Source organism: Artemia franciscana, chromosome 7 (genome assembly GCF_032884065.1).
Source record: "Artemia franciscana chromosome 7, ASM3288406v1, whole genome shotgun sequence".
In the NCBI taxonomy this organism is placed as follows: Eukaryota; Metazoa; Arthropoda; class Branchiopoda; order Anostraca; family Artemiidae; genus Artemia; species Artemia franciscana.
This window is the reverse complement of record NC_088869.1, coordinates 45807044-45833711: the sequence shown is the minus strand read 5'-3', so window position 1 is coordinate 45833711 and position 26668 is coordinate 45807044. Positions and strand designations below refer to the sequence as shown.

At 35.4% G+C, this 26668-nt stretch overlaps 1 protein-coding gene across 2 annotated transcripts in view; it reads right to left on the bottom strand.

Moving 5' to 3' along the window:
- Positions 1–948: 948 nt before the first annotated feature.
- LOC136029368 (uncharacterized) overlaps positions 949–26668 on the bottom strand; it is a 97018-nt gene continuing 71298 nt past the window's right edge. For both annotated transcript variants that reach the window (XM_065707683.1, XM_065707684.1), the window contains exons 15-17: positions 8633–8801; positions 5158–5261; positions 949–1272 (exon numbers count right to left, since the gene is read on the bottom strand). In XM_065707683.1, the coding sequence (XP_065563755.1) occupies positions 1089–1272; positions 5158–5261; positions 8633–8801 (457 nt within the window). In that variant the 3' untranslated portion in view covers positions 949–1088. The remainder of the gene's footprint in view (positions 1273–5157; positions 5262–8632; positions 8802–26668) is intronic.

The following is a 26668-nucleotide window of genomic DNA, read 5'->3' as shown; positions in this document are numbered from 1 at the left end:
CAAAAAAACTACGAGTTGGATCGCAGCTGAACTTGTTTCAGTCTACTTCTGATCCTATGTTTTACATGCATGTAGAATTTCAAAGCTTTGCAATTCCAGAATATGCTATAAAAGTCGGATATATAATTAAAAAAAGCATGCGGAGTTGGGGATATTCGGATTTATTTTTCCAGAACTATTTCCTAGAGATTTAGAAGAGATGTAGAAATTCGTATCCCCCCCTCCTTACTGGTAAAAACAACTAACATGAAATCAGTCATGTCACCCCAGAACACAATTATGTTCTTATCCCTTTGCAGGATCATTACAAACAAAGAGCTGAAAAATTCTTCTTCTGCACGGCTTTACAAGGTATCAGTTAGTTAAGTAAACTTTAGTCATTACATTTTGGGCATCATTACCTTATCATCTTTTCCCCCAATTTAGAAATTCGTTTAGAAGAGAAACATCTAGCAAATATGTGTATAAGAAATTTGCACTCCTTGGCACGGTCAAGGAATTCAAAACTTGTGCCAAGATTTGAAAAGTATGTAGATTCTCACAGGAATTTAGTAGAAAAATAATTTGTATTTTGTCAAAGTTACACAGCTTCTTTCGGATTTTTAATCAAATATTTGTTATTTTTTTACGCTCTATACACCTACGTTGTGAACGTCCCACGCACTTTTCTTGTCTTTTAATTATTCTCTTTCTTTTTTTTGCCGTTGATCAGTAATACTGCTATTTTAACAAAATATACCAATACCAAGCTTAAAAATTATACATCTATCTATACAGGAGACCTGGGTCCCTAGAGGTATCCTTGGCTCCCTGAAATCCTTAACCAACCTTGAGGATGACAGGCATGTCTATATGAAGAGGGAGGCTTGGGGCTCCCTCCCACCCTTAACGATTAGGCCTACATGCAGCTAAGGCAGCAGATCAAACGATTTAGAATCATGCAAAAACTTTGTCAATCTGTGAAGCTTTACTAAAATCAGAAGTCAAAAATTTATGCATCCAAATAAATTCTCTAAAATATGAAATGATTTGAATAAAATACGTAAAAGACACGAAAATAATCTAGGCACGAAAGTAATGTTTTCCTTTTATCTCAATTTTGTCTTGAGTATGTTCCCCATTTGAGCCACGTTTGAAGGTAGGTCTTTGGCAAAACATTGCTCAAATACTGAGGTCAAAAGGCTATTGATGTGCTGGTAATCAGGCGCTTCATCACGGCTTGGGATATTCAACAAAGCAGAAAAAAATTCGTGCCATATGGGGTTGTGCCATCTAAAAAAGGAGTAAAGTCTAAGTACGTACATAAAAGAAAAGAGAAGTATTTCTAATTCATATTCTATAAGGTGGACCAAAGGTGCCTCAAATCAAAAGAATAGGATTGTTAATTTAATTTTTTCTTTACATATTCCTTTATTTGTTTCCTTATTAACGGTTATTTTTATGCTATCATTTCTTTCTTTTTCCTCTGATTTGTTCTATTTTTCTTTTCTTTTTTCGCTTTTAGTTTGGGTTCTTCTTATTTTGTCGCCGCTTTTCTTTTCCCTTCTTTTTGGGATTTGGTTATTTTTATTATTTTTCAAAATATGCCAATTGTTGATCCAATTGTCTTTTCTTTCCTTTTTTGATTTGGTTATTTTTATTATCCATCAAAATTTGCCAATTGTTTGTCTCCCCATCTTCAAATTATCCGATTACCATTGTTGTGGAGTCGCATCCCTTCTTTGGGTTAGCGACTCCCTAAACTCCAAGTGGCCTAATTGATGTCCTTAATATAATTAAAAATGCAGTAGGTCAGTCTAATAGTTTAACATTCAATATTAATTCTCCAGTTGTTAGTACGTACGTATTGGACTTAGATCATGAATCCAGACGAGATGGTGACTTCTCTGTTCGTCAGCTGAATGTTCAAAGTCTCTGTTCTTCGTTTGAATAGTTGATACAAATAGTGTATAGTGAGCAACCATATTTTGTTGGTCTTTGTGAGACTTTCCTTGATTCAAAACTGAATTCCTTTTGCCCTGGTTATACAACGAAATACCAACTAAGGTGATCGATTTCATTCTTCCTGTCATCATTCCTGCTTCAACAAGACTTGCCAATCTTTATTTTGAAAATGGTGTCTTTCCAAGAGCTTTAAGGGGTTCTCGTGTTATTATTCTTTTTAAAGGTGGATCACGGAAGGATCCTACAAACTATCATCTCATATCTCTTTTATCAGTGCTCAAAAGCGTTCGACTCATTTACAAATAGGGTTCTTGTTCTTGGTTTCTTTCATATTTGTCTGGTTGAGTCATCTCGTTTGATAGGCTCTTTTCTAACCCTTCCGAAATAGAGTTTGGCATTCCACAAGGACCTGTTATTGAGCAATAACCCTTTTAATTTATTTTAGTGACTTTGTTAATGAGTTTTGAGATTTGTAACCTCAAATTCGTAAGCTGCAACGATTGCTCCAGGTTTGTCTATATAACAAAAATTTTCAACCTTGCTTGAGTTGACTCATCTTGGACGTGTTTATCTTCACATTTTAAAATATTTTAATTCATGTGAATCTTAGTGGTTCTGCAAATCTTTCTCCAAAAAATCCCCTGCTTTCCACAGAATTGCCCCATTTTTGGCAAAATAAAGAAAAAAGTATGTGGGAATACAGGATAAAATGAGAATCGGTGGACAGGCTATTATTTTTCGCAGAACTGACGTTAAAGAAACATGGTTGTCAAAGTTTCTTATGGATTTTAATCTATTCCATGAAAGTGAAAATTTAGTTTTTTTCTAAGATCACCGAAAACTAACGGTAGCTCCTGAGCCATTTACAAGAAAGCACATAAAAAAAAGTTTTAAGAACCAAAATTAACATTTGAACAGAAAGAGTAATTACCACCAATTACAAGGCCATTAAATATACAAATATTTGTTTTTAATTCCAGTTAAATTGTATTCACCTATTGGATGAGAAAGGACCTTTGCTAGTAAATCCTGTTGTTTTGATAAAACTTTGCCAGAAAGCGATAACAACAATTTGGCTGTTATAATTAAAAGGACGATGTATGTGTCATGGATAAACTCAGAACGGGAAATTAAATGGTACAGTCAGGACTGCCCTAACTTGTACTGTTACGAATATAAAAAAAAAGAAGGCATACGCCAGCTTTGACAGAAGAAGATTATCTTATGGAGCTATAACATGAAGACCTGGTATTTGTCTCCTTTTTTTGTCAAGGAAAAAGGAGACATACGCCATAAAATAAATTAATCTTGCATTAACTCAGAATAATTTTGACAGAAGAGGATTATCTTATCTATACAAAAAAGGAGGTATAAGCCAAACAATAGACTAATCTTGCATTCACTCAGACTAATACTTTTGACAGAAGAAGATTATCTTATCTATATGAAAAAGGAGACATACGCCAAAAAATGGAATAATTTTGAATCCGCTTGGAATATTTGAATTTAGTTTATGTCACTGAATAGAGTATAAAAAGTTGGTTTAGGATATGTTTCCTTTATCTCCATTAGCCGCGTCCTTCAGAGGGACCCCAACCGAGAAACTTTTTTCGATTTTTTGGCTCTCCTGAAAAATTACAAAAATGACGTATGTCGTCCATTAATAATCAGATCCGAGTTAATAAAACAGTGTACAGCGTTGAGATTTGATCATTCAAGTCACAAACAAAAGAATAAACAACTTTGGTAATTCAGGAAAGTTTTAATTAAGCAATTTACACAGTATTGGACTTCGGTGGGATCGTTTTCTTTCTTTGTTAGGAAAAATAGAACAAGAACTCATATTGCCACTTGTGACGAGGTCGGAACCAAAAATTAGACTCGGTACTAGAGATATCAGTTTCATCCCGATCTCTTCACTCTAAGCGTTTTCTAAGATTTCAGGTTTCCAAGATTTCCGTTTTTAAATTAAGATTTAAAATAAGAGCTCTGAGATACGAGGATCTTCTGAATATCAAAATTCATTAAGATCCAATCACCCGTTCGTAAGTTAAAATACCTAATTTTTTCTAATTTAACCGGACCGGGGGGATTCGGCCCGGTATTTTCAATCACGTAACTAGAACTGTGCTTATTCTTCCCATCAAGTTTCATCCCGATCTCTCCACTGTAAGCGTTTTCCAAGATTTCCGTTTCCCAAATCCACCCCCCCCCCAATGTCCTCGGATCTGATCCGATTTGAAAATGGAGTATCTGAGACATGAGATATTTCTATATAATAATACTGTGAATAATAACATATATTATTAATACTATGAATTAATATAGGAATAATACTATTGTCAGTGGCTTTGCTTTCTACAATCAGCTTTAAATGTTTCATTCTAAAAATTAATTTTTCAAGCTGAAATTTTTATAAAATAGCAATTTTTACATTATGAGTTTTCAATTATCATTTTACGAGTTTCTAATTCCATTTTCCCTTGTGTTTTATCAAAAACAAAGAAGATATCAATTGAACTTGGCCCACAACAACGCATTTAGGGTACCCACAATAAAAGGGGTGGGGGGGGGGCTACATTCCAAATATGCTGATTTCCTCCATAGTTTTGTAAATTTACCAACTTGTGGCTGCTATGCTGAACTTGGCCTCACTTTTAAATCCAGACTAGATCGGGTTAATACTTGAATAATTGTGAATAATTTGTTTTTATATGTTTACTCCACAACAAAATCTAAAAGGAAGTATTTACATCATTTATAAGTAAGGACTACTTCAATATTAAAAGTTACAAATGGATCATTAGCTGGTCTTAAAATAGTTGTGTGCCAAGCTGTGTTATCCATATTAATTTATTCTAAACAGGAGAAAAGGAAGGAAAAACGGGTTAAAGTAAAATGAAGCCTCGCGAACTGCTCTGCATTTCCATGAATGATGCAGGTAAAAACGAAAAGAATGATGAATTAAAGGAAGATGAAATTAATGGCATTTCCGTGCTTATTTTTACAGATAGATAGAATAGTTTCTTACTCAGTCAAAAGGGATATTTGTGCTGTTACACAGCAAAATGAGAACTGGTAAATTTAATCTTCAGAAATCAGAGCTTAATAAGAGAGAAATATCTTCTATATTTACTCTTTTATTGGAAAGATAGGTAAGCAAGTAATAAACTTTGATAACTTAATCGATTAAAAAAGAAGAAGAAATCTAACCTTTTCAAGCAGCAAAACTTGAATTCCCCTCTGATTTCAGTCGGCTTCTGGAAATTTCCACTGAGTAATGTAGCAATAGTACATGCAAAATTGTATGCATCCAACTAGGGAAAACAGGGAAAATAGAATAGATAACAATATCGGGAAAAGTAGACAGAGTATGAACTACATAGGGACTGAATTTGACTCTTACAGATTTCAACATTATCAGAACCACAGCTAGTATGAGCCTGATTGTAAATTAAATAAAAAAAAACAAGTTTTTTTTTAACTAAAAGTGAGGAGCGGAACAGAAATTACTTAGTATATGAAAGAGGCTGCACCCTCCTCAACGCCCCGCTCTTTACGCTAAAGCTTGACTCTTCCTTTCAACTTTAAAACAATAAAAAGCTTTAGCATAAAGAGCGGGGCGTTGAGGAAGGAACAGCCACTTTCATATACGGATTAATTTCTGTTCGTTTTATGTTTTAATGTCACTCCTTACTTTCAGTTAAAAAAAGCTTTCTTTTTTTATTTAATTTCTGAATGTTTTTGAATTAATGCATGTTTTGATTTTGCCTTTCTGCACATGAATATTTGAAACCAAATTTGCATATTAATTTTTATTATTTGGCTAAATGGTTTTCTCATAGTTTTGATCGGACGATTTTGAGAAAGAAGGAGCGGGGGAGGAGGCCTACTTGCCCTCCAATTTTTTGTTACTTAAAAAGGCAACTAGAACTTTTAATTTTTTACAAACGTTTTATTAGTTACGTAAGTTAATTCGTAAGTTCTGTAACTTATGAATTAACTTACGTTAACGAACTTCTATATTCGTACGTTTTTACTACGTATATGTCTCTCCTCGTCAACACCTCACTCTTTACGCTAAAGCTTAAATTTTGTCCCAATTCTTTAAGAATGACCCCTGAATCGCAAATGCCGTAGAACAAATAGTCGAAATTACTAAAAATACTTTAGCTTAAAAAGCGAGGTATTAGGAGGGGATGAACACTATATGTATAATAATTTCTGCTGCCCCTTACTTTCAGTTGAAAAAACTTTTTCATATTTATTTTTTCATTGTTTTGTTTCTTTAAATAATGATAGAAAATCATGCGCCCCCTTCATGGAAATTCTCTTCCCCATGACAAATTCCTCCATGAAAAGATCACCCCACGTAACCCCTCCCCTCAACCAAAAAACAAACCCTGAAAACGTTAGTACACGTCCCAATAACGAACTGTTTGAATATGTTAGTTAGTCTATGTAATCACCATTGATAAAGAAATAATAGTTATAATTATATTATTTAGCTAGTGCGATTAGTATGGGTTGTATAGATTCATTATAGTCCTACAACTTCAAATAACGAATATTATCAGTGCTGGTGAGACGGACAATTTTCTGTGAGAAACAAAAAGTGTATTACTGAAAATATTAATATAAATTACAAGGTGGTTCTTAGAGGAGGTAATACGCAAAAAAAAGACTTCTAATTGATCTTTACTCGAATTTTTTATTTTTGGAGTTCAAAAAATGTTCTTAGTGTGAACATCTCAGCATAGGGTCTTTATTTACGAATGGAATAACTTAATTCTTTGTTGCAACGTTAATGAGTTGTAGCTTTAGGCATAATTACGATGGCTATTTTTTATTAAATAAACCTTTGATGAACTTCAGGATTGAAATTTGAGAGGATACTCAAAGAATGTTTGATTATAAGAGTTTAGAATTCGAAAATATGGAAGAAGGATATAATTAATTTAAGAAAATAGTTTGTGTGCTTGGGGATGCTGTTATTTGGGAGTAAAGATTAAAAAAAAAAAATCAGCATGGAATATTGGCGAAAAATCTCTCCAAATCAGACCATATATATTCCACATCAAAAACCAAAGAGATATCCTTTTTGACAGAATTCACCGTCTCCTTAACTACTCTCCAAAAAAATTCTGCGTTATTTGTAGTTGTGACTGGTGAATCGGCATTAGAGTTTAGTTGACCAGCGACGCTACGAGCTCTCAAGAATCAGGCTCGATCATTTTCACTTTCAGAAAAAAAAAACAAAAAAACAAGCGCTAGTTTTCTTTCTTCTTTGCTTAAAGAATCTTCCTACAGCTGATGTTGAACCAGGGCTTATTTTTACTTGATATCAGTTCCGATAAAATCAGGTATGATCCATTGACTTGTCAGGGTGAACATATACTAGATATCAATTTTGATATCGAGTGATCGATATTCGTATCGATTTTTACTTGATATCAGTTCCGATAAAATCTGGTATGATCTATTGACTTGTCAGGCTGTTCATATACTCCGTATACTTCGAAGACTATCCCAATCCTTTTGATTTATTTCTGAATAATATACTAATGTTTGTTTGGTTTAGTAATCATAGGAATGTAATTTTAACCACAAAGTGCCATATAATACCATTTTTGAACTATACCGAAATTACACGGGAAAGCTATCTTTGGTCTTCTTAAACAGCATAGAATATCAAGATTTTGTAATGTTGCTTTTTATGTTTAATTTTTATGTAGAAAGTAAACTGTTGATTTACAAAAGTAAACTGTAGTATTACGTCAATTTAAGACAGTATTTTCGTAGTATTACTTTATTAAGAATAGGACACAAACTCGACATTCTTTGCTTGTAATAGCTACTTTTGAATCACAATTTATCTTGCCTTATCTTAAAATGCAGAAAAAAAACAACAACACTCAGTAACCCCATACTAGTATCCTAGATTAAAAAAAGAAATAGTGGACAATAAGGATTTTGACAACATACATTCCCAGATATTCAACGTCAATCCGGGAGGGCTTGTTTTTTCAAAAAAAGAAAAAAGTCTGTCATGCTAGGAAAAAAAAAAAATCTTTTCTCAACCCGCCGTTCTTTATAACTTAGCTTTCTTTTGACTCAATTATTTGTCGTTTCTAATGATTTCCATATTTACACTTGACCATGACGATCAGGAGCAGAGAAATGGACACGCCGTAATGATTTCTCAGAATAGGAAAAAGTTTCCATCAAATCGCAAAAGATAATGTAATAAATGGGGAGTTGAGAAGGTTAAACCCGTCGAATAGCATGAAGTAAATTAAGAACAGCAATTGCTTATGAAAAATATTAGGCTTTTTTTCAAGAAATAATCACAGGAAATAATTTCTTAGACCATACTGATTTTACTTTTATAGCTAAATAAAATGAAAACAGCGTACATAAATAACAAATAGAACTTTCCTCTGTTTTAGTTAATAATTCTACCCATAATTTATAGATTATCATTTTATTTACTCATATTTATAGGTCATGTTTTGTGAGTGTTTTTTTTTTTGAGTTATGTGCAAAAAAACAGCTATGATTTACTGATTTTCATTAGAAGTGTAATTTCTATATTTTTCAGTTTTCTTTACATACTCCTCTGTGTGCATCTTTTGTATGTAAAGAGGGCATAAATAAATTATTATTAATATTATTACAGGGAACATACCTGGTAAGTCCATGGTAAGTTTTTCTGCATCTCCAAGCATTGGAAATCTTTTATTTTAAGTACATGACTAAAAGCCGTTGAGGGGGGATACAATGAAACATCAATTGCTCGACCAAAATCAATCAGCTTTAAGAAAGGCTTTCGTTTGAGACTGAAATTCACGTCTGGCCTGTAAATAATTAAGACAAAAGTAAGAAGATGTCAACATATAAAAACTGATCTATTAAAAGTCGCATGACCTGTTTTTTCATTAAAAAAACATACAATATAGAAAAGAAGACGCATATTTATAAATATTAATCAAAAAGAAAACTTTTTCGATAAAAGAAGCTTTTCAAAGATAAGTAAAGAACTAAATTAAACCAAAGATGAGCAGAAATAAAGTCAAATAATTTTTCAAGCGTAAAACTACCATAAATCATAATCAATAAATAAATGAAACCATAGACGAACAGAAATTACAATAAACAACCGATTCAACCTCAAAACGAGGATGCACTAAGAAAAGTAGGCCAAACGCTCCACGTTCCTTTTAAAAATCAGAATATAACTTGCACTTTACTGAAAACAATAATTTTTTTTAGCAGTGGTTTTATTTCTCATTAAATCAAAAAAGGGAAAAAATACCATTATAGCCAAAATTATTGAAAAAACAAATGAATTTGAATGGCAGTTTAATATATATTCTTATACTTATTCCTGAAAGTCTTAATAAATTTGGATTTATTGAAATTAAAAAAGAGAAAACAATTAAAATTCATTTTATTTAAAATTTAAAAACAATTAGAATGTAGTAGTGTGTTATTCCCATAATAGTAGCAATAATATTGGTAGATTCAGTAGAAGCAGTAGCAATATTTATATATTGCCTTTGGTCAGTTGAACTTCCCCCTCATCATGCCCTGGAATTTTTAACCTAATACGCTAAGTCGTTCCTAAGTTATTACTGATGAGCCCTTTTGACAACCGACATGCACATAGTGTGCTTTAATTTAGTTCAGCTTCTCCTCAACATTTTCAAAAATTTTCCTCTTAATACCCTCAGGCTTTGTAATAGTTGCAACAGAAATAGCAGTTGTAGTAGAGGTAGTAGCAGTGGCAGTGGTAGTAGTAGTAGTAGTAATAGTAGCTTGCACACAGTGATTTTTGGTCAACTGATTACCCCCTTCATCGTTCCCTGAAAGTTCCAACCTAATACTCTAAGTGATCCAGGGATACGCCCTTTTGGTAAGCTGCATACATACAGCGTGCTTTGATTTAGTTCAAAGCTCCCTTCAATATTCACTGAAAGCTTTACCTGAATGCCCTTGGCCTTTTTTTACATTAATTTTAAAAAAACTTTCCGAAAAAGAATTTTTCTAAAGAAAAGTAAAGGCCATGTTGAACTTAAGGTCAGAAGAAGTAGAAACCTACAATAACTCAAACTCAAAACAACCAAAAATTATTATTAAAGAATAAATGAAACCCAAAACGAACAGAAATTGTAAACAATCATAGCAAAAAAACCTACAAGAGGAACTAATATAAATGAAGAAATAAATCTGAAGAAAGAAATAGAGCTTAAGCTTAAGTTGAATATGCAAATCAAGTTTAAAACGAACAGAAACTAAATAAACAATAATAGCAAACAAACAAACAACAGCTACTAATATAAATGAGTTAATAAATCTTAAAAGGAGTGAAACTTAAATTGAATATGCAAATCCAGCTTGAAACGAATAAAAATCTCTACAAAGAAGAGTTTGGGTTTTGCCTTCTCCTTACACTGTAAGGCTAAAAACTACTGCGTCATTGGCGCTTTACTAAAAACTATAAGTGCCTTGAACAGTCTTGAAAAGTACAAATAAAACCAAACTATTACTTGTTGAAAGATCATCCGTTCAAGATTTTATTTCACTGTTATTTTATTTTCATTTTCAATGCTGCAATAACGGGAAAAGAAAATATTTGTAACATAATTCAATGAGGCATTAATGACTTAGTAGGCTTTAGACTCTTATAGTTAGGGAAGGGGGCAGTATCCAAACTCTTGTTTGTAGAGAAGCTATATTTGTATTGAACAGTCTTGGAAAGAACTATTAAAATTAAAATAAATATTTGATATATAATGATATCAACTGCTGAAAACTCATCAGTTCAAAATTTACTTTTACTGTAATTTCTATGTTTATTTTCAATGTTCTAATAAGTACAAAAGAAATTATTTGTAATATAATTCGTTTTCAGTAAAGCGCCAATAACACAGTAGGTTTTAGACTTTTACAGTGAAAGAAGAAGGCAAAACCCAAACTCTTCTTTGTAGAGATTTTTGTCCGTTTCAAGCTGGATTTGCATGTTCAATTTAAGTTTCACTCGTTTTAAGGTTTATTAACTCATTTATATTAGTAGCTATTGTTTGTTCGTTGCTGCTGTGATTGCTTATTTAACTTCTGTTCGTTTTGGGTTTCATTTATACTTCAATAGCAAAAATTTTTTGTTCGTTTTAAGCTTGATTTGCATATTCAATTAAAGCTATACTCGTTTTGAGATTTGTTTTTTCATTTATATAGTGCCTGTTGTATGTTTTTTTTTGCTATGATTATTTATTTAATTTCTGTTCGTTTTGGATTTCATTTGTTCTTTAATAGTAATTTCTGGTTGTTCTGAGTTTGAGCTATTGTAGGTTTCTATTTCTTCTGATCTTAAGTTAAATATGGCCTTTACTTTTCGTTAGAAAACTTCTTTTTTGGAAAATTTTTTTTCTAATTAATTTCGGCTCGTTTTTGATTGCTAAAGTTTCAAGTTTTTTAAAATTCCCTATTTCAAAAATTTTTTTTCTAAAATAAATTAATAGTTTTGGTAAGAACTAATAAATTAAACTAAATATTGGATATTTGGATATAATTGGCTAAAATTGGATATTTTATGAACACTGCTAAATCAGTGAGTTTCTTGTCAAGTGAATTAATTTAACATTTCACAATATTTGGTTTGGGATCACAGAGTTTTTTAATCCTGACCTAAGCTTCATAATTAATTCAGTGACCTTGTTATTTCGCAAGAATTGCCTTGGAATTATAGAGACTTTTAATCCTGACCTATGCTTCATAATTAATTCAGTAACCTTGTTATTTCGCAACAATTGGCTTGGAATTTGTAATGTCATATATCAGTGACCTACATTTATAAATTGTGTGGTGGTTGAAAACAGGTGCTTTGAAAAGATGCCAAGTATTAGCGAACAATCGGAGGATCTGAATGACATTGAACTTGTATATTCGCCTGTGTTAAATTTTGTCCAAAGTAATCGGCAGAATTCGATTTCTGAGAAGGAAATTATTGAATATGGAGTGGATTTTTTTGCTTCACGAAAAATAGTTGAAGCTAAGGCTGATTTATGGTCGAAACTTGCGCCTGATGAAATTCCCCCTCGCCGCAGTGGTGCAAAGTCTGCAACCAGTAATATTAAAGACATGCTCGATCTTTTGAAGAAGTGTGATGAAGCTAGTATCTCTATGCCAACTTATGTTATTAAACTTCCAACTGAAGTTCCAGTGTTGCCGGCTGTGGCCTATTCACAATTGGCCTCTAAAGTTTCTAAAGTTCATCAACTTGTTCAAATTGTGTCAGCAAAGTTGGACAATTATAGCCTCAATTACCCTCAGTTACCAAAACCTATAGACTCTAATCGCCAATCAACCACTATTGTCGTCTCTCAAGTGCCGTCTCATCTATCGGATCCAATTAAAAGGAAAGACGCTATTGATAAAATCAGTGGCCATGAACTTGTATCCAGTATTCGCCCGGTTCACGATAAGTGGTATGTAAATATTGATAAATCTGCTGCCGAAGACTTCCGTGCATCTGTTCCCGTCATTCTCGCCGGTACGTCAACCAAACAAATTTCTAAGAAATATTCGGCCATTATAAAAGGTGTTCCAGAGGATTATGCGATTCAGTCTTTCACAAATTGTAGCGGTATTGTTGCTGCCAAAAGGCTTGGCTCTTCGAAAACAGTTAAGCTTGATTTTGTGGATTCTTTTGCTAAAGCAGCTTATTTCAAAGACGGTGTACGAATTGGTTATGAATTCTTTAGACTGAGTGAGTTTAAGGAAATTCCAAAGTGTTGTTTTAAGTGCCGATCGCCCCATCACTTCCAGTCTACTTGTCCCAGTCCTGCGCCCAAATGTGCTCGTTGTGCCGGCCCTCATATTAGTTCAAAAGAAAATCCATGCAATGCCTCACCAAAATGTGCCAATTGCAATGGTGAACACGTGTCCTTTAGCATGTCATGCTCCGTTCTCCGTGGTTTTGCTAGTCAACAAACCTCTAAATGACTTTACAAATTTCAATCATATCGCACAATATCAATGGCACAAAAAATAAAGATGCTTATATTGACGATCTGTACGAGAACTTCGACGTTATCTGCCTGCAAGAAACTTTGTTAACTGCCTCTAGCAGAAATTTCCTTCATCGAAGCTCTGTTCATTCGGTTTTTACTTCTGATGCTGTTACCACGCGTGGCCGCCCTTCTGGAGGCCTGGCCTGTATTTAAAAAAAAAGTATTGATCTTTCGAACCCATCCCTTTTTTATTCGGATAAGCACATTCTTGCTGTTAGAGTAAATAGTACTGTGTTTGCTAATGTTTATCTTCCATATAAAAATAATACAGTGGAGTCAATAAATAAATTTGCTATTACATGCAAGTCTTTAAAGTCCGTGATGAATCGTGTCAAGGAAAATAAACTTGATTTTGTAGTTCTTGGTGACTTTAACACGGATTTGGATGAACAAAGTTATCGATCCCGAGAAATATTGGAGTACATGCCCCCTTACGTGATTCTGAAGAAAGATTTATCATACTCCTATATCCATCAATCTGGTAGTGTTTCTAATATTGATCATATAATCAGTTCATCACAGCTAAAATGCTCGATTATTCATGTTGATATTGAGTCTGATGACATTGACCATCTATCGCTTTCATTTACTACTGAACTGAAACGTAACCTTTGCGATGTTGCCCCTATTGGGAATTCTAAATGGTTTAAATGTAGTAATTGGAAAAGAGCCGATATTGCTTTATATATATTGTCTTTATCTACACTGCTTAATTGTATTCGTGTGCCTTATCATCTACTCCAATTGCAAGTAAAGGGTAGTAAGCGTGATCTTGATAGATATTATGATGATATAATTAGATGTATGAAAGAAGCTGAAAAAATTGCGGTTCCCCAGGAACGTATTCGTATAAAAACGCGGAAATCTATATGGGCTGCCGATCCTGAATTAAAGAATTTTAAAAATAAGGCAAAACTTTGGCTTCGAATTTGGGTTGATTGTGGTAGACCTATAACGGGGTCTGTTGCGGATATAAAGCAGAAAACAAAGAATAATTATAAAAAGTACCTTAAATCTATTCGTTATAAGGGTATGGAATTTCCAGCCTCTAAAAAGGATTGGTCTAAATTGATCAATTCTGAGAAGCTGGATAAAAGTGATCTTTATAATAGTGATTCGATTTCTAGTTCAACTTGGTATGTTTACTATTCGGGAATTTTTTCCAAAATTAATTTTTTTGTGCAGTCACATTATTCTCGGTTACTTTCTAAAATTCTACCGCCTTCGCTTCATCAGGGCCATATTATTCCAGTATCAATAACTGCTGTTGAAAATGCAATTAAGCAACTGAAATCTTCATCCATTGATATTGATGGTATTAGTGTAAATAATATAAATCCAAAGTGTGTTGTTCTTTTATTTCATTTGCAGTTGTTGTTCCAAATGTGTTTAACATCTTCTCTGGTTCCGGATAGCTTTCTTTGTGGAAATGTCACCTCATTTCTAAAGCGGGGAAAACTCCCTTCTCAATGTTCATCTTATCGCCCTATAACCACTACGTGTAACTTGAGTAAAATCCTTGAATATATTTTAATTCCTCATTTAAATGAAAATATAAATTTCGGATCGAATCAATTCGGGTTTCAAGCTGGTATTGGTTGTCAACATGCACACCGTGTTCTTTCTTCCGCCCTTAAGAATAGCATGGCTGAGGGGTCGCCACTTTATATGTGTACTTTGGACCTTTCTAAAGCTTTTGACAATGTAGTTCACAGTCAAGCTTTTTTTTTCCCTTTTTAATAATGGTGTAAATCTTTCAGTCATTTTTCTTCTTCGTTTTTGGTATGAGAATTCTTTTCTCCGAATTAATAAGTCTGGATCTCCGTTTGTCCGTTTTTGTCGAGGTGTCAAGCAGGGAGGGGTTTTATCACCTAGTATATTCAAAATGTGCATTTCTGGTATTTTAGATGAAATTAGATCAAATTATTTTATTGGACTCTCAGATGTTTCTTATCTTGCTTATGCAGATGACCTTTTACTTTTGTGTAAAAATAAGCAAGGTCTCTCGTTTATGGTCTCAAAAGTTTCACGTCTATTTTCTAATATTGGTCTTTCTCTTAATGTTGAGAAATGTGAATTTCTAGTTTTTAATGGTCCGACTTCCTCTAATGCTCCCTTAGCTTGTCGCGGTTTTTCAATACCCTTTGCTTCCACCTTACGGTGCTTGGGTATTACTGTTACGAATTCAATTTCTTGCCCACGGCAGTGCACTGTTCGTGATGTTCAAAAGAAAATTCAAACGGGCTATTCTAAGATAGTTGCTAATCGAGGGAAGTATAATAGACGTGCACTCGGTAGTCTATATGCTACATTTTGTGATCATTCTGTCCTTTACCTTTCTGGTCTTTATCCCCTTCTAAAGAAAAAAGATATTAATCAGATTCGGATTTTTTATTTCAGATATTGTAAATTTTTACTTTATCTCCCCCCTTGGTATAGCAATAGGAAGATAATTCGTAAGTTTGATGTCCCTGATATAAGTGCAAAGTTGGCCCTCATGTATGGAAGGTTGTCGGAATCAGCTTTTTATCGTTTATCGCCTCATCATCCTTTGGTCCGTCTGTTCGGTTAATCTCATTGTAGCATAATGTTTTTTCTATTTGTAGTGTATTTTACTTGTAGTGTATTTCATTTTTTTTTCTTTTTGTTACTCCACAAGTGCCATAACTTGTTATGATGTGGGTTAAAAATAAATTATTATTATTATTATATATCATGATATTAATTGCTGAAGCTCACCAGCTCAAGATTTTGTTTCACCCAAGCCGGATTTAAAGCTTTGACGCCTCTAGGCCCAAGCGTTTTTGCCATCCTTTTTTGCAAGATTTTCAGGGAAATCCCCAAAACCTTGGGAATAGTGAAAGCCGCAGGACCTAGTGGGCCTATTGGTAAATCCTGGTCTGGTTTCACTACAATTTTTATTTTATTTTCAATGTTGTAAGAAGAGCAAAAGAAAATATATGTAATATAATTTCTTTTAGTAAAGTGCCAAATACGCAGTAGACCTTATACTTTTACCGTTAAAGAAACAGGCAGTAGCCATACTCTTGTTGGTAGAAATGACACCATTCAGTAAAAGTACATAGCCCCTTCTCCCTGAAAACGACCACGGTCTAACAGCCAATTCAATTCTCACTTTTGTTTGAATTCTGTTCTCCCAGTTATTTTATAAGCTCACCATAGAACATGATAAGAAGGGCGGAGTAAAAAAAAATAAAGAAATACAATTACAAGAAAACTTTACATTACATACATACAAAACACTAAAAATCCAGCATTCAGCTCTGTTTATGTAATTAGACTTAGGGTCTTTTCCATTATTCCTATACCACTATTTAAAACGTATCTTTTAGTTATTTACGGATATTAGATTTAAACAAAGGAAAGACGTATTGCAAAATGTATGAAAAATATTTAATTTGGGCTACATGTCTGTACATTAGCGGCTGGGGGGATGTAAAGTAAAATGAAACGTTTTTAGAAATGATAGAAGTATTTTTTATGACAACTTAAATCATCCCTAATAGCGCTTCACTTTATTTCACATCCAACCCCCCTTAATGTGTAAATGAATAGCCCAAGTTAAATATTTTCCATAAATTTTGCCGTGCGTCACTCTTATGTTTCAATTCAATAACAGTAACTTAATTAAATTAATTATCAATTAATAAATAATAATAATAAATAAATATTAATTAATAAATTAAAGCAACTTAATCCACGAGTAAAAAGTGATATAAGTGTAATCAAATGGATCCTAGATTTGTAATTTACGTCCTTGAGTGGTAACCTTAAGTTTTAAATACACTTAATTTACAGATAGGATTTCGTAATTGTTTTAAAACTTATACGAACTGTTACGATCGAGTGAAATGATCTGAAACGATTTTATTTGAGTTTTAAAAAGATAGGATTTCGTAATTGTTTTAAAACTTAAAAAAGGTAAACTAATTTTGCAAAACTTTGTAGCCACAAGTAAGAGAATGATAACTCTAAGTAAGAGAATTGGTTATTTAAGCTAGAGAATGATATTTTTACCGTTAGGGAAACGGGCAGTAGCAAAACTCTTGTTTGTGGTGAAGACACCATTCATTAGAAGTACATAACCCCTATTCTTTCGGAAAGAATTGGCGAAAAAACTTTCGGAAAGAATTGGCGAAAAAACTTTCGTAAAGTTTTTTTTAAATTAGTTTTTGTTAATTTTTTGATTGCAAAAATCTTCAAGTTTTAAAAACTCCTTGTTTCAAAGTTAAGATTTTTTTTAACATCAAACTGAAATTTAAGTGCCAAAACTAGTATCAAAGTTAACAAAATATCAAAGTAAACAAAGTATCAAAGTAGCAATAAGAAACTTGTCCAACTTACAGCCCTTGCACTGTAAATCCGAGTTACCACGTAAATCATTAAATCCAAGCATCAGAGTAAACAAAATATCAAAGTAACAATAACCAAGTTCCATAACTCAGCTATTTCCTCGAGGCTGGAGGAGAGGCCAACCCCGGAAGCATAGTTATTTGACTTTTGAACTATTTTGAACAAAATGGCTATATCCAGCCGGGCCTTTGGGAAAGTGGGGCGTGGGCTAGTTGGCCATTGATCGCTTTAGACTCTTAATAAAAGAGCTAGAAGTTTCAATCTTCGATTGAATGAGCCCCCTCCAAAGTAAATACGACCACCCCGTCCACAGAACCTTATATCCTAAAAATTGGCAACTTACATAAGTTAAAATCCCTGCCCCGGGAGCTAGGGAAGATTTCTCAACCCCCTAAGTTATAATAAATTGAATTTTGGGCTATTCAGAACAAAATGGCTATTTCAAAATTTTGATAAGATGCATTTGGAGAAACAAGGCGTAAGGGTGGGGGAAGGCTTGTTACTTTTTAATCACTTTTGATTCTTAAGAACTTATAACTAAGTTACAATTCTTGTCCAGGTGCTAAGGAGGATTTCTCAACCCCTAATTTATAGTGATTTGAAGTTTGGACTATTTGAAAGCAAATTAGCTATCTCCAAATTTTTATCGGAGGTATTTGGGGAAAAAGGCATCGGGGGTAGATACCCTCCGATCAATTTTGATGACTCTTAAAAAGGTAACTATAGCTTTCTTTTTCCTATCGAACGAGCCATCTATGAAATTTATAAGACCATCCCTTACATAAAACCTTATATTATATAGGAAAAAATAAATTTTACGTGGCTTTCGTAGACCTCCAAAAAGCTTTCGATAGCGTGGCTAGGGAATTACTGATAATGGAATTAATTAAAATTGGACTACCAGGTCAATTTGCACAGCTGGTAGCTAATATGTATGGAAGTACAAAAGCAGTCGTTAGAGTGTTTGGAAAAGGAGTTTCAAGGATATTTGAACAGACAAGAGGTGTGAAACAAGGAAGCGCCCTGTCACCTCGGCTATTCGGAATATTCGTAAACGACATTGAAGAAGCTCGGCAACGGAGCGATTTCGGCTCTGCTGTTCGCAGACGACATGGCATTAGTAGCGAAAACAGCTCGTGAACTACAAATTTTAATTGAACTGATGGCAGAATACCTTGAATCGAAGAAACTAAATCTAAACCTCGGGAAGACGGAGATAATGATCTTTAATAAAGGAGGAAGAAGGAATTTAGTTAAGAATGAGAAATTTCGGTTCAAAGGACAAGAGATTAAGGTAATGGAAAAGGCGAAATATCTGAAACCTAACTGGAGTTGGAAGGAACATTTGAGCAAAATGTCAAAGCGAGGGAAATCAGCAGTGGGTGCAATATTACGTAATTACCTAGTGAAAAAGTCGAAGTCATTAAAAATATTTAAGCAAATATTTGATTCGAAAATTAAACCGGCAATCCATTATGGAGCTGAGCTATGGGGTCTGGAGACCACGGATAAGCTAGAATCAGTCCAGTTTAGATACTACAAAAGACTTTGGCATCTTCTCACTGAAACTGCACCGGCTTTATCAAGTATTTAAGTTTTGGATGATATTAACCCAACTTCCCGAGGACCGATTGGCTAAACAAGGTTATAATGATTTGCTTCGAATTAATAGGAAAACTACTTGGACTCAACAAATCAAGAAATCTCTTGACAAATTAGGCCTCTCTTATTTGTGGATGGAAGGAAACGGACCTGGAAACACACAATGCCTTCCAGAAATTATGCAGAGATTGAAAGACCAAGAGATACATGAGTGGGGTTGTTCAGTACGTTCGTAGGAAACACTGAAAGAATATAGTAAAGTAAAAGACATTTTAGGGGAAGAATATTACTTTAAGTTAAATTTACCTTTTAAATATTTAAAATCATTGATCCTGTTGAGGGGAAATTGCCTTCCAGTACACAGGGAACAGAGAATTAAAAAAAATAAGGGTGAAAATGGTAAGGGTGGATATTGCGGAATTGAGGATAATAAATTGGCCCATTTCCTCATGGAGTACCAGGAGCTTGAAAGTCTTAGGGATGAAATTTGGGGGGACCATCGGTTGGTGCTATTTTCTGATATCTTGAGGTCTTCGAAGCCTGGAACCATATGCAAAATGACACGACATGTGGAAAAGGCGGGAGAGACTCAGTCGAGCCCGAGTAAATGAAAATAAGCATTGTTTTGTATTGAGTGTGTTCTATGCAGTGTTGTATCATTAAATCATGTTGTGTATGGCCGTAGGGCTCAAATAAACATTTTCTTTCTTCTTTTTTCTATTCCCTCAGGGCATAGTTTACAACACTTGCCCCCGGGCTTTTAGGGTGTGTCGACCCTTGGGTTTTTGTTATTTGATCTTCAAACTACTTTGAAGAAAATTTCGTTGGATGCATTTGAGGAAAAAGGCCCTCGGGGGGGGGGGGGATTGCTGCCTTCCGATAACTTTTGACTCTTGAGAAGGGCACTAGAAATTCTGATTTACAATCGAACAGGCCCCCTCGAAGTTTATACGACCATCCATTCCATAAAAACCTTATAAGCCCCCAGGGCACATTTTACAACATTTGCCCCGTATCCTGGGGGGTTCTTTTGTCCCTGGAGTTTCTGTTACATTACCTTTGGTCTTGTCTAAACAAAATTATTATATGAAACTTCGATTCGACGCATTTGGGGAAGTGGAAGTTATGAGGGAGGAGGGGGGGCTAGTTGCCATCGGATCACTTTTGACTCTTAAAAGGTGAATTATAACTTTAAATTTCAATCATTTGAGTCCCTTCCAAAGTTTATACGACCACAATTTCCATTAAAACCGTATATGCCCCCGCGCCACAAGTTACAACCCTTCCGCTGGCTCTAGCGGGGGGGGGGCATGTTCACAACAAAGTTTTTATTATCTTATCATTGGAATATTTCAAACAAATCGGCTATCTCAAAATTTTTATTCGAAGCATTTGGAAAAAAAGTGTTTGTATCGAGGGGTAGATGCCCTCCGTTAATTTTTGACTCATAAAAAGGTAACTAGAACTTTTGTTGTCGAACCAAATGAACCACCTTCAAAATTTATACGACCACCCCTTACATAAAAACCTTATACGCCTCCAGGGCATAATTAAAACACCTCACAGCCACCAGGCTGTGGGGGGTGTTGTCGACCCAGAGTTTTTGTCATCTGATATTTGAACTATTTAAAAAAAAACTATCCCGAAATTTGTATCGGATGGATTTGGGGGAAAAAGGGCTGGAGGGGGAGGGGGGCTAGTTGCGCTCGGATCTTTTTTGCTCTTAAAAAATGAACTAGAACTTTCAATTTCTGATCAAATGAGCCACCTCCGAAGGTTATACGACTATCCCTTACATAAAACCTTTACATAAACTCCCCCAAAGCCCCCGGGCTTTCGTAGGGTTGTTTCGACCCTGGAGTTTTCGCTATCTGATGTTTGAACTATTTTAAAAAAATGACTATTTCAAAATTTGTATCGGATGGGTTTGGAAAAAAAAAAGGCTAGGGGCTAGTTGTCATCGGATCTCTTTTGACTCTTATATTCGAACTAGGACTTTCAATTTCCAATCAAATGAGCCTCTCCGAAATTTATACGAGGATCCCTACCATAAGAACCATATATGCCCCTGCCCCCGACCCTAGGGTCCTGGGGGGTTCCGTCGACACCAGAGTTTTTCTTATCTGACCTTTGAACTATTCTTAGCACAATGGCTATCTCAAAATTTGTATCGGACGGGTTTGGAGAAAAAGCCATGGGGGGGGGGACTAGTTGCCCTCTGATCTCTTTGGAGATCAAAACTTAACTAAAAACTTAACTCAAGTTATCTCTTAAAAAATGAGCCAAAACTTTCAATTTTCATTCAAATCACCCCTCTCAGAAGTTTATTCGAGAAACCCTTCCAGAAGAATCGTATATGTCCCAAGGGCAAAACTTATAACGCCTGCCTTCAGGTCCTGGGGGCTGTATCGACACCAGAGCTTTTTTTTTATCTGGCCTTTGAACTATTTTTGACAAAATAGAGATCTCAAATTTTTTTTCGGACGGGTTTGGGAAAAAAGGGCGGGGGGGGGGGCTAGTTGCCATCAAATCTCTTCTGACTATTAAAAAGCGAGGTAGAACTTTCAATTTCCAGTCAAATGAGTCCTCTCTGAAGTTCATACAAGCATCCCTTTCATATGAACCATAGACATCTCTAGAACATAACTTACAACAGCTACCCCCAGGGCCCTGAGGGGTTGTGCAACCACCAAAGGTTTTGTTATCTAATTTTTAAACTATTTTTTAAAAGATGGCTATCTCAAAATTTGCATCAGATGGGTTTGGGGAAAGGAGGGCATGGAAGGGTGGATAGTTGCCCTCCAATCTCTTTTGACTCTTAAAAGTGAACCAGAACTTTCAATTTCCAATCAAAATAGCCCTCTATGAAGTTTATACGAGACACCCTTCCATAAGAACCATATGTCGATGGATTTTATCGACACCGTAGTTTTTCTCATCTGACCTTCGAAGTATTTTCACCAAAATGGCTATCTCAAATCGGACAGTTTCGGAGAAAAAGGCGTGGGGGAGGAGGCTAGTTGCCCTCCAATCTCTTTTGAACCTCAAAAACTGAACTAGAACCTTCAATTTCCAATCAATTGTGGCCTCTCTGAAGTTTATTCGAACACCCCTTCCGTAAGAACCATATATGCACCCAGGGTATAACTTACAACACCTGCCCCCAGACCCTGGGGGTTGTGTCGACCCCAGAGTTTTCGTTATATCATATTTGAATTATATTTTTTGTAAATGGCTATCTCAAAGTTCTTATCAGATGGGTTTGAGGAAAAAAGGGCGTGGAGGGGAGGTCAATAGTTGCCCTCCCATCAATTTTGACTTTTAAAAAGTGAACTAGAACTTTCAATTTTCAATTAAATGAGCCCTCTCTGAAGTTTATATGAGCATCATTTCCATAAGAACCATATATGCCCCCATAGCATAACTTACAACGCCTGCCCCCGGACCCTGGGGGTTGTGTTGAAACCGGAGTTTTTGTTATATGATCTTTGAACTATTAACAAAACGGCTATCTAAAAATTGTTACCGGATGCATCTGGAAAAAAAAGGCGTTGGGAAGGAGGGGAGCTAGTTGCCCTCCGACACCTTTTAACTCTTAAGAAGGGTACTAAGAACTTCTGATTTCCAATCGAATGAGCCCTATCTGAAGTTTATACGATGACTTCTTCCATATAGTGCTTCTAGGGGGAAAAAATAATAATAATAAAACATTTGAGCCGCATGGCCTTTTTGATAGGCAATGCTACAGCGTTGCCTACGATGTGAACTAGAACTTTTGATTTCCGATCAAATAAGCCATCTCTAGAGGTTTATACGAGCACCCCCTCCAAAAGAACCAAGTGTGCCCCAGGGATAAATTACCAGCCTGCCACGGGTCCTGGGGGGTTGTATCGACACCTCAGTTTTTGTTATTCGATGTTTGAACTATTTTTAAGAAAACGAATATCACAATTGTTATAGGGAGGTGTTTGGGGGAAAAGGGCGAGGGGAGTGCGCTAGTTACCCTTGAGTCCCTTTTGACTCTTAAAAGATAAAGTAGAACTTCCAGTTTCCAATCAAATAAGCCCTCTCTGAAGTTTATACGTGTATTCCTTCTAAAAAACATATATACACCCAGGGCATAACTTGAAATGACTGCCCCCTGGTCTTGGGGGTTTTGTCAACACCAAAATTTTCGTTATCTAACCTTTCAACTATTTTTAACAAAATGGCTATCTCAAATTTTTTATCTGATACATTTGGGGAAGAAAGAGGGAGAGGGGGGGGGGCTAGTTGCTCTCTGATCTCTTTTGACTCTTAAATAGTGAACTAGAGCTTTCACTTTACAAACCAATGAGCCTTCTCTGAGGTTTATACGAGCATCCCTTCCGTAAGGACCATAAATACCCCCAGAGCATAACTTAGAATGCCTGCCCTCGGGCCCTGGGAGGTTGTGTCAACACCAGAGTTTGTGCTATCTAACCTTTTAACTATTTTTTGAACAAAACACTTATCTCAAAATTTTTATCTGATGCATTTGGGAAAAAAGGGCGTGGGGGGGACTAGTTGGCCATCAATCTCTTTTGACTCTTAAAAAGTGAACTAGAGCTTTCACTTTACAAACAAATGCGAGCATCCCTTCCACAAGAACCATACATACCACCAGGGCATGAACTAAAACACCTGTCCCTGGGCCCTGGGGGGGGTGTATCATCACTAGAAATTTTGTGGATGTTGTGTCAACACCAGAGTTTTGTTGTCTAACGTTTTAACTATTTTTTGAACAAAATGGCTATCTCAAAATTGTCATCCGATCTCTTTTGACTCTTAAAAAGTGTCAAAACTTTCACTTTACAAACAAATGAACCCTCTCTGAAGTTTATACGAACATCCCTTCCACGAGAACTATATATATCCCCAGGGTATAACTTACAAACGCTTGCCCCTGGAGGGCTGTGTCGTCACTGGAAATTTTGTTATCTAACCTTTGAACTATTTTTTTTAAATGGCTATCTCAAAATTTTTATCTGATACAGATGGGGTTGAAAGGGCGTGGGGAAGGCTAGCTGCCCTCTGATCACTTTTGACTCTTTAAACTGAACTACAACTTTCCATTTCCAATCAAATGAGCCCTCTCTGAAGCTTAAACGAGCATCCCTTCCATAAGAGCCATATATGTCCCCGGGGCATAGCTTACAACGCCTGCCCCCGGGCCCTGGGGGTTTTTGTAAACACCGGAGTTTTGTTATCTGACGTTTGAACAATTAAAACAAAAATTATATCTAAAAATTTTTATCCGATGCACTTTCGAGGAAAGAAGGCGTTGTGGCGGTGGGGGTGGCCTATCTGCCCTCCGATCAGTTTTGATTCTGAAAAAGTAAAGTAGAACTTTCAATTTCCAATCAAAATAAGCCCGGGCCTTGGGGGGTTGTGTCGAAACCAGAGTTTTTGATATATGATCTATGAACTATTTTTAACAAAATGGCTATCTCAAATTTTTTATCTAATGCATTTGGGGAAAAAGAGCAAATGGGGGGGGTAGTTACCCTCCCACCACTTTTGACTCTGAAAAAGTGAAGTAAACTTTTAATTTACAATCAAATCATGCAACATACAAATCGGCGGATCGGACAACTTACAGTCCTTGCCCCAAGGGTTTCGGGGCGGAGGGGAGGGTTGTAATCCCCGAAGACATAGTTATCGAACCTTTCACCTATGCTGAAAAGTGGCTTTATCAAAATTCTGATTGGATGTTTGTAGGGGAAAGGTATGAGGCTGGGGTGCTGGTTGCCCTCCAAGAACTTTAGACTCTTAAAAAGGACACTATAACTTTTAATTTCTAATCGAATGAGCGCCTTCCGAAGTTTCTACAACTCATTCCATACGAAGACCTTGGCGAAAAGAAAAAATAACATAAGCTCGCTTGAATGTTTTAAATAATTATATAGTTTTGTTATAAAATTACACGAAGAACTTGATTATAGTCTTTTATTTTTCCATAGGCTATTTATGGAGTTTTGTGCTTCTACAAGAGCATTTTTTTTTTCATCGGTTTTGCATTTTCTACAAAGTGCTAATTGTTAAGATACATGAATACAGGGAAATAACTTGAGTTAGTTACGCCAGTTTTGTGCATTCATCTTTTATAATCTGCGAAGCAATAACTTCTGCCCGTTTAAGTCATAACTTAGCTCTTTGCTTCCATAACGGAATTTTTTTATTAACTATTTCCAAGGTTTGTTCTAAGTTAATTTCTAAGAAAACGATTTGCCTTATCCCCTTTGGTTATTCAATGTTTATGCCTCTAGAAATTACACTTTGGTTATTCAATGTTTATGCCTCTAGAAATTACACACACACAAAACGCCTACAGCCAGCAGAGGGAGTAAAAGGGTCATCCTCAAGCTTACGCAAAGTACTTAAGTCGATTTAAATCTCAAGCCTATTACCTCCAACTGGTTATACATTCATGTCTGCAAACATTATGCTACATTGGGGAGGCAGCTCGTTATAAATAATGCAGCTAGGGACCCCATCAGTGTAAGTCAGGGAGTAATACCCCCCCCCTCAAGTCTGTCAAAATGCTTAAGCCAATTTAAAATCCGACAAAAAATCCTGAAATCGCCAGTCAAATGGAGACTTTGTTCAAGTCTCCACACATAGTGGCCATTACATGGCTTTCAACACTTGGAGATGCAGTTAAAACAAACAAAACAAAGAAAACCCAGCAGAAGTATCTATTAATCAAAATTCAGAGCAATACTGGTTTATTTACTAGCTATAAGTTCCTCCAGGTCTCCACTACTGAAGGCCACTCAGCAGTATTGTTTTAAAAAACTATTCTGACTAGGCAAGTTCGTTAAGTGTCCTTCCTGATGCCACAATGCCTTATATGCACGGTTTTCCTTCTATGAATAGGAGCTGAGAAAGGAGCAAATAACATAGTAGAGACCTCAAATCACGTCACAACTCCAAAACAGCTACAGCCTTTTATAAGCAGGCCGTTTTATAGACCAGGGACTCTTTTTGTGACCAGCATTCCCCTCCCCCCCAATATTAGCTGTTAAAGAACTTCTTAATTTCCCAGGAAAACTTATGTTTCTTTGCGTATTTTTCTTCTAATTTTTATGACTATTTTTTCCTCCTTCTACTAGTAGGGAGGGGGTGGGCTAGACCATCTCGGGACACGACACATGATAGCTTATAACAACTTTATTAGTTTTGTGAAATGAGATCCGCTATCCGGATTTATGGCCTAACACGCTACGCTAAAATGACCTGGCAAGATTGATGAGACTACCACTGCGGCCACAGGCTCTTTTGTAACTATTCAAGTTTTAATAGGGTTTTAATAGCATACTTGCGTATGCTATTAAAACCATTTCTTGAAAATTGGCAATGTTGCAAAACGCGTCCAATGCTCTCGTGATATAATGTACACCTCCCTTTATAGGGTTTTTCAGCATAGTTGGGGTTTCATCACCAGTTTTAATTTACCAACTCTCATATAAACAAATTGTTCCTTTCCTTAAGCAGCATGTTGTGACATTTAGATGACATTCTTACAATCTGATGACAAAAGTGAGAGGACCAGTGCAACCGTCAGCATTTATCATTCATTCCAAGACTTTCTTGGGCTATTGAAATCCTATTTGAATTTTCGAAACGATTCAAAATGTCATACAACGTTTTGAAGA